General features: G+C 48.6%; 1 protein-coding gene across 2 annotated transcripts in view; it reads right to left on the minus strand.

The window, feature by feature from the left end:
• Positions 1–5,149, minus strand: part of LOC306791530 (RNA-binding motif, single-stranded-interacting protein 3) — a 176,708-nt gene extending 171,559 nt beyond the window's left edge. For both annotated transcript variants that reach the window (XM_079288305.1, XM_079288304.1), the window contains exon 1: positions 4,225–5,149. In XM_079288305.1, coding sequence (XP_079144431.1) covers positions 4,225–4,299 — 75 coding nt within the window. In that variant the 5' untranslated portion in view covers positions 4,300–5,149. The remainder of the gene's footprint in view (positions 1–4,224) is intronic.
• Between the last annotated feature and the right edge of the window lie 4,346 nt (positions 5,150–9,495).

Here is a 9,495-nt window from a genome sequence, read left to right on the forward strand (position 1 = left end):
CCAAAAGCTAAATAAATGGAGCTGTCTGCCCCGTTGACTGACACATGGAGGGATAAAGCTGTAGGCACTGGCAGATATAAAAAACAGGGGTATTAGTTGATTAATGGTCAAAAGGCCATTCATGGTTCCACCATGTGAGGAGAAGGATTGGAAAAAATAGAGCTCTTGCTAAAAAGCCTGCCAGTAAGGGAGAACGCATGACGGGTTGAGATTTACGGCGAGGCTGGCACAGTATTTTGTTTCGGGCAGTCAGTCGTGAGGCATGTATCAGGAACTACAAGAGAGGGAAATGTCTTATACTACCTCCTGTGTTAGTACTAATCAGAACACATCGTCCCGGGCTTTGGTCAATGTAATATAAGAGGTGCATTTTGCCGGCCCTAAAACCTAAAAGCCCGTTGATAAACTCTTCAAAGCAGATCCACATCAGCGGAGACAGAGGGGACTAAGCTGCCATGGCTGAGTTTTACGTCACCGATAACTGATTTAATCTCAGAGTCTATGTATGTCCGTCTCTTGTTGTCTCTACGCGTCTCTTTCTCCTCTATCGAGGCTTTAAAGGAGGATTTAGATGGCTCTGTTGTTATTTCTGGAGCACAATGGATCACCCCGTGTAATGTAACCAAACCCTTTTCCGTGCTTTTAACTGGCCCCTCCCTGTAACATCCACCCCTCCGCTCTCTTTCTCTCTCTCTCTCTCACACGCAAGCCTTCCCTCCATCTCTCCCTTCCGATTCTAAAGAATTACGCAGGGTGTAAATGGTGCCGATGGCAGGGGCAGACACAGGCACAGATCCTCTCAAAGGGCTCCATTGACTGGTGTTTACTTTAGGCCGGGGGCCGCTAAGTCTACCTCAATCCGCCCCTCTCGGCTTCTCGGGTTCTGCATGTACTAGTCTGACACAGATGCCTGCTCCCTCCCAGATCACAGCGCATGTGTGTGTGTGTGTGTGTGTGTGTGAGATCACTGACATTCGGCATGTAATGATCCGGCCTATCAGTGGTGTGACGGCGCAGGGGTGCAGCGGTGTCGGGTACCTTGAGTGCATGCGGTAACGGCATCGAATGCATTTCACAACAGAGGCGGAACTTACTGCAGGTAAGGTGTGCGTAATAACGAAACAAACAACAAGAGAAGATGGGACGCACCGCACGCCAAGACCAACAGGCATTAGTGCACACGTTCAGCTGAAATTCATATTCTTTCCTAAACGCTCTGATGAAGTAACAATAACTGAGCCGTGTGGTGTAACTGTCCTCGTGGGCGGGGGGGGGGGGGGTCAGCTGGGGAATAGGCAGAAATTGGGGCCTTGAGAGGATCCTCTCATCAAACCGGCATCCTGCCAGCTCCCCACCAGCCGTAACCTCATATAAAAGTCACACGCGCCGACGTGCACACACAGACACACAAATCCTCTTTCCGGAATCAATAATTCAGCTAAAGAGAAGCACATGCTACGCCCCGCTGCACTAATCAATAGAAAGCCAAATGTTATCTTTTCATCTCATTCTCTGACTTTCACATTCTAATCTGGGTTTAGTAGCTCACGCTGGACAGCATCAGAGAAAGCCATTCATTTGGAAATATAATACAGACATGCAGAGGGTATAAAAGGGATCCCGAATTGGGCAGGCACCTCGGGTTATGCTGACAACGTTTGCTCCCTCCTTAGCTGTAACAGAGTACAGATGCTCCACCAATTTCCAATGCATAGAATCTCAAATATGTCATAAAATGGAGGCGAGAGAAGCAGAATGGCAACACTTTAGTATGAGTTACGCCCCGCTCCCCCTCCCTATCGCTGTAAGATATTTATGCCCCCCCCCACACACACACACACACCTCTTGGGAGAATGAGGCCATACCTTGAGAATGCAGCAATGAAGATGAATAGAGAGACCTGTGTGATTTGAGACTGGTGACTAAATCGGAGCGGGGTGTGTAAGAAAAGAAAAGGCGGGACTTGCAGAGAGTGTGTGTGTATACGTGTGCGCACGCGGGATTTGTGGGCCGCGTGGACTGAACCTGCGCCAGCCTTGGCCCTCCTCCCCTCTCTGTAATGGACGTTAATGAGAGCGTTGGACAGCTCTCCACAGCCCCCTCGGCCACATCGCCGACACTCTGACCTCTCTCCTCCCCCCCCACGCCTCCCCTTCCTCCTGCTGACCCCGTCTGCGGCCACATCGCGTCAACCTACGGTGGCCTCCGGCTACGCTAACTAACCTTGAATATGATTATGGATGTGGGCTGCTGATTTTGCAAACGGAAATGCACGCAGCCCCCCCCCCCCCCCCCCCCGACAAACTGTGGGCCTCGTTTGCATGACACAGGACCCGAGCGGCTCGCTCAAGGATACATCAATCGCTGACGGTGGCAAGATCGGATCTGCGCTGACCTTGGGAGTGAACTGCAGCATGGGCGAAGGAGGCGGGTGGGATGGGGGGGGGGGGGGGGGGGTCGCTGTTGCAACAGAGCAGGCAGCCAGAAAAACAGGACGAGGGAGGAAAAGAAAAGTGGAAGGGAGGGAGGGGAGAGCGGAGGGGCATGCCCTGATTGAGAGGCCGCCGAGATGAGCAACTCTGAGATATGAAAAGAGGGGAGGGAGGGAGGGAGAGAAGGGGGGATGATGGAAGGAGTAGCGGAGGGGGGGTGGGAGGGAGAGGGAAGCCATATGGCAGCGGCACAAATGTATTAAACTATAAATCAGGGTGAGAGAGCTAGTGGACTGCCAGGCTTCAAGCACATCGTCCCTGCTGGAAGCACACCGCTTCATAATCCAGCTGCGCGAGAAAATGGATGAAAACTGTCAGTTTGCTTTATTGTGCTTTATCAATCTATAATTCTCTATCTGCCTGATTCCCTCGTTATAGATGAGGGGTACTTTTAACGTTAATTTCTCTGGCTGAGTGCTCGGAAATGTTCGACACTCTGCTGCCAATAAAACAGCTGAGATTTGGAACTGATATCAACACGATGCTTTTGTTTTATTTGCTCAATAAATGTTTTGGGGTTTTTGTTTTTTTTGCTCGACGCTTCAGTGTTAAATAACGAGTTGGGAAAATTCCCAAATCGAGATGAGGAAATATCTGATTACAGAAACAAGTAAACAAGCCTAAAAATCTGTCCAATCGTTCAAGGCCAACTTCCAATTGACCTTTTTTGCTGAGGTTTGATACCCTGCCCTGCAGTATCTATTATATGCATGCAATGAGCGATATCTTACATTAAAATGTGACCTATTTAAAAAAAACATATCCCATACAGTAGCACCTTACCAACCAAATGAGACTTAACTATTGCACAAAGTTCACCTGCACACCTTCAGCATCGTCACAATAATGGACGGAATTTAGTGTTACACGTGGTAGAAAAAAAACAACAAATAGAGTAATCCCCCAAAAAGCTTCCATTTTAATCCCTTGATGATGTCTGGGTAGTGTGCCCGGTCAGTGTGCTGGCAGCCGTCAGGGCCCACGCCTGGGCTTCCATCCCAGAGGCACTGATGCATACTACAGCTAGAGCAAACACGGGCAGCCTCCCTCATGCCTGCCGTCACCGTGGAAAAAGAAGAAGCAGGGTTCATAAGCGGTCTGTCCTGGCTTTGTAAAGCACCACCGGAACACATCTGTGCCGGTGAGGGAATTAGCAACTTGGTAATTAAACGTTTCAATCACAAAAAGTGGCGTTGAAGCATTCAAATGGTGGCCTACATTCAGCTTCATTAGGAAATTAAATTTGGTTCACAAATTCTCTCATTTGTTTAAATAAAAGCCGTCTGGCAGTTATTCTGAACATATAAATCAACTCTTCCGCCACTGAGCTGCATCACATCAAGATCTCATCAGTTTGCAGGTGAGTGATGGATGGAGGTTACTGGACGGCTCCCAGTAACGGTCTGGTAGGCTGGACTAACTCAAGCCTTGATCCCTGATCCCTCAGAGACACACACACACACACACACACACACACACACACACACACACACAGACGAAACGCCAACATAGACATCCAAACTCCAACGAGGTACCTGCCATCTGAAACCGTCACAGCCAAGGCCGGCTATCCATCAAACCCCATCGCAGCTCAGGGGGTTGAGAGGGGGGGGGGGGGGGGGGGGTGAAGAAAGGGGGGAGGGAGGGAGGGGTGGTGAGGTGAGGGAGGGAGGGAGGCAGGACACGAGTGTAGGAGTGGATGAGTAGGCTTGAGGAATGCGAGCGGCGTACCTTGGTCTGGAGATAGTGGGGGTAGTAGTAGGTGTACTGAGGGTACATTGGCTGCTGCTCCAATCGCTTGCCCATGTAGCTGGAATCCTTAGCACTGAGGCAGGGAATGGTGACACCGGGGGCGCGAGCTTCCAAGTAGCTAGCAGTGGGATAGAGGCAGCGGGGGAGGCTGTGCGATTCCTGTCCTTGCCGTCCTCGCCGCTGTGTCGCTGGCCCGTCCTCCAGGGAGAAGACAGGGGGGGTTTCACGTGCCGGACAGCAGATGGGGAGAACGTCTGCCGCTGATGGGGAAGCGCTCTCACCGGTCCAGAGCCTCGGCGTCGGGGCGGATGCTCACTCAGTCTCTCTCTTTCTATCTCTCTCTTTCTCTCTCACTGCCGGGATCAATGGAAATATTTCCACAAGTGCTGGAACCACGAGCGCCCGTGCCCGCCGGTGGCTGGTGTCGGACGGTAACGTGCGATACGGCTGAGGTGGAGGAAGAGGAGGACAAAAAGAGGAGACGTGAAGAGGCGCAGGTGGCAGCAGCGACTGGTAGTCCTCTGAATGTTGGAAAATGGGAGAAGGAAGAAGAGGAGGAGAGGAGGAGGAAAGGGATGGCGAGGAAAATGGGAGAGGACGTGTAGGTTCACTTCTCTGTCAGAGCTGTTTCACTCCAGTCCTTCTCCTGGGCTTTAATCTGCCTCTGTCTCAGACACGCTGTGGATCGGACTCTCTCTCACTGCCCCTCTCTCTCTCTCTGTCTGTCCCTCTCTTGCATGCACTCTCTCTCTCTCTCTCTCTCTCGCCTCTGTAGTCTGATCCGACGGTGGCGTCCTGTTTGACAGAAGGGGAGATATCCTCAGCACCGGATTGCCGACAGAAGCACTTTGTGCGCGGAGCAGAATCACAACACAGAGAGCCGAGCGCACACGCAAGAAAGCAATCTCAGTCTGTGCAGCGCTCGACCCAGCATGGGGGGGGGGGGGGGGGGGGGGGGCAGATAACGCAGAGGAATGATCCCAGTTTTGTATTAAAATACAAAAAAAAAAATCCACCGGTTGGTTAGCCAATCCACTGGGGTCCAGGTAGAAGACGAGCGAGAAGAGAAGCACAGTGACTGTGTGTCCCAGGTGCCCAGTAGAGAAGGAGTCCCTCGTCTGCGATCCTCCCTCTTCCTACACTTGTAAAATGTGTTCCTTATTTTGTCCTTGGCTCTCTCACTCCTCGAAGCAGCCTGCCTCGTTCTCTTACCCTCTGTCACACAGTTGCTCTCTCTCTCTGTTACTCTCTCTCTCTCTCTCTCTCTCTCTCTCGCTCTCTCTCTCTCCTCCACACTGTCAAGGGGGCTCGTCCGAGGCTGCCTCCTCCTCCCTTTCCAGCCCAAGCCTGTAGGAGGGTCTTTAGCAGCTCTGTGCGAGAGAGGGATCCAGACACGGACCAGCGGGCTGCAGCGTTTCCACAACCTGGGAGAACGCAGGGAAGAGGAGTGGAAACGAGAGGGGGGGGGGGGGGGGGGGGGGAGCAGTCGATTCCCCCTACTGGCTGCACACGGAGCTACCCGGGATTTAATGTCAAAACCAGTAAAGTTGGATTAACCGGCTTCAGTGTTCAACTTTTTAGAACCTGTGAGTTTGTATATGTTAAGGACAATGCCCACTTTATTTATTTGATCATGCTCTTACGTCTGAATATACTTTTACTGACATGGACTAGATATCTAAAAGATTTGGGGTAAAACTAGTAAATATGTGTTCCACTACAGGGTCAACAAAGAGGGTGTGCAGCAAGTCCTCACTTTTAAGAGCCAAGAGCACAAACACGACATGAAAAGGCAGCGAACCGCAATCTCCAAGCACTCACAAAGGAGGTAAGGGGGGGGAAACCGCTTCCTGTATAACATGAAAAGATGACGACGGATGAATCCTCGTTTTATTGGCCGTGACCAAGACCTAAAGCGTCGCAGGAATGTGCCGTCGGTGAGAGTCCGCCTGATCGCGAGTGACCTCAGCTCAACTTCTGCAAAGATCAAAAACATGCATGCAAAAGCATGACGCTCAGAAAGTCCCACTTTTACTTTTCTTTTCCATCTCCCACAGATGCAAACACTGTCTCAGGTGCACACACACACACGCACACGCGCGCACGCGCACGGGAACTAACCTTAAGTCCTCGTGGCTATCTCAGGGAATCTGAGGCCACAAGTTCACCAGCCTAATTTTACACTCAATTAGCAAATCAACTTGTTTTTTCATTTAAATCAGAGTCCTGCAGGGAAGAGAAACTAAAACGCAGCCAAAAGCGACATCATGAAATGACTGAACTGAAAACTATTTCCACATCTGAAAATAGTCCTCATTTTGTGGTTTATCTGTTACACTCGAGAGCATTACGCAAAAACCTTCTCAAGCAACAATAACCCAATTACGGATGTCTAACACGACACTTAGATAAGTGAGTTGAGCTGTGGACGACACGCTGTCGTCACCTCCTCGTGTACCGATTATTACTCGTGTTGCATCAACACGTATGACGTAAGTGCTGTTGCACTGCAGCGATTATCGGATGAATGCATTGATCAATTGAAAGATTTACAATACAGATTATGCAAGTTTGCTTCCTTAGTCCATGGGCTCAAACCCCCCAAAAGTTAACAATGGTTTTGTAAGAGTTTGCAAAGATAGCAAATGTTTTTCATTGAGGTTGATGTAAAAATAAATAAACATTAAAAAGGTTAATGTACTTCTGGGTTAGTTCCTCACAATGGAGCGCATACACACCCATGGAAGAGATTCATAGGTTTCCTTTTGAGAGTGGCCTCGAAAATAAAACAAGGCAAATGAGACAAGAATTAGCGAACGAGCACTACTAGCACAACCCTCAGCCTCACTCACCGTCGCTACTTTGCCGGGAGGAGAGCAGACGGCAGCTCCAGCGGAGACGGACCTTCAGTCTGCAACTCAAAAAAAACAAAACAGGAAATTCCTCAAATTCATATCCCCATATCAGCTGTCATGGGGACCCTAAATGAAAAAGTTTTGAAACAGAAGACAAAAAGCTTCTTTTTTTGTAACCCATCTATGTCCCCTTAGAGGCTCCAGAGCTTTCGCAATGTAGAGACACAGAATCGTGCGATTGCCACATCTTTTTATGAGAGCTATGTGTCTACAAGGGGGCCCAGTGCATGTGGACCGACCCAATCAATACCAGAAGACGAATCCCAGGGACCAAAACAAAGCTCTGAGGGTGAGGGCACGCTCTTTTTTTACAGACATGGAGAGGAAAATATAATTATCAGATAGGCCACTTTTATCCGTCGGAAAGAGACGAGGCTGATATCGATTGCGGATTACCAGATTAACAGCCTGTGGATCAACTAGACACATAAACTATCAGCATCTGGGGAAAGGCAGAAAGTAGAGAACAAAGACAGTGAGCCGGACAAAGGCCAGTGGAGAGAGTAATAGAAAGAGAGATACCGAGAGCAAATAAGATAAGACACATCGGGAGACAGAACCTGAGGGAGGCACAGAGGATTCATGTGTCTTTATAACACTGCGTGTCCACTGAGCGGCCAGGTAAAGACATGTCTGTATTTCACAGATAAAGCTCATCATTTTCTGTTTCCACTTAAAAAATACCGAGATCGAAGGAGTAGAACGGAGTAATCGGTCAAATTTGAGCGTTTTTCACACCGATTGTTTTCCCCCACATGTGGCTAAAGGACGTGAGTCCTGCTGCAAATTACGCCTCTTCCGAAAAAAATGAATAATTTGGAGGAATGAATGCAAACGACTCCATCAAAGTAACACAATAACCAGTGTTTCGCATTGGGCTGTGATTATCACCCCCATTCTTCCAAAGTGTGAGATTTAACGCTATTCCTCGTCTTATATGACAACCAAATATCTTAGTGTTTGGGTTTGTTGTTAAAAAAAAAGACATTTTTTACACAAGCAATTCATTAAATAAGAGCGAAAATAATCTGCAGATTTCCATACAATGAAAATAATTGTTACAGCCCAAATTTAAAAAAAAAACACTTTTGAAACTAGACTTACTAAATGCTCGATTGTTGACTGCACTCTGACTAACTTTTCCGGAAGTTTATTCAAATTACGTGGAACACAAGAGAGTGCCATTATACAGACGGTGGTCAGCGAAACCATTAATATTCATTGATCCAATCATTAAGAATTAAGAGCTGGGAATTGAGACTTGGCTCTTGAAACCAAAGAACTTGACCTGTGGCCCGACAGACAACACCAGAAACTACCTCGAGAGCCGGCCCACGTGAACTTTCAGCCTCTTGCACACGGTGTCGGCAGAGGTTGCTTTAAAGAGGCCATTTTAAAGAGAAAGCCTCGTTCTGCGGGAGCGGACCGTGCCGGCTGGATGTGTGCGCTTTGCTCGGGTGCTGATGGAAGCGCTCCGGTCTGAATCAGACGACACAGAGCACGATATTTCATGGCAAGAGAGGACGAGTGAGTATCTCTCTGTCCTTGTTTTATTAATGGGGATGCGTCATCTCCACGCGGTGGTTGAGGCCTGCTGTGGGATGGAGAACAGTGCATCACAGAAGCAGATTTGTATTCGTTGCAACCCACTCTGCACACTGTTGTACACTGGGGCTCGGTACCCAGAACAGCACACAGAGAGACGGAGTATTTCAAGCTGATTCGTCAAGACCAAGCTCAGACTGTGCCTCTCTGCCGATTTAAATAGAAAAAAAAAACACACACTAGATTTCTGAAAAATATTTTGCAGCCGGGTCTGTCAAAAACAAAGCCAACGCCATCTGCTGCTCCTCTGTTCTGAGGTCTTTCTTTGATGCCCGTTGAGTCACTTTCTACATTGAGAGCGTGAGTGTCTCTATTTCACTGTCAGACAGCTGAAGGTGCGTATCATGCCCATGAAGGTGTTGAGTAGTTACACCCCCCCCCCCCCGCTCTAAAAGAATCAGACAAGTCTGGTAAAAGAAGAAACACACACAGCGTGATGGCCTCTGAGCAGGGTTTTTTTTTTGCAGATCAGTTGAATTTTTTTACTTGCCAAATTTGCACATCAGTAAAAGCAAGATATTTTTTGGGTTATTTCAATGATATTAACATGGATGTATTGGTGTTTTGAGGAGCTGGTGTTTTGTTCATCGGCTGCTCTGACAACCACAGTTATTCTGCTAATGTCCTGAATCTCTATTCAAAGATGGAGATCGAATGAGAGAAGAGGGATGGGAGACGAACATAAAAAGAGCTGAAGGGAGAAGCTGTCTGCAAAGAAACAACTACATAA

Source organism: Melanostigma gelatinosum (assembly GCF_949748355.1).
Source record: "Melanostigma gelatinosum genome assembly, chromosome: 17".
In the NCBI taxonomy this organism is placed as follows: Eukaryota; Metazoa; Chordata; class Actinopteri; order Perciformes; family Zoarcidae; genus Melanostigma; species Melanostigma gelatinosum.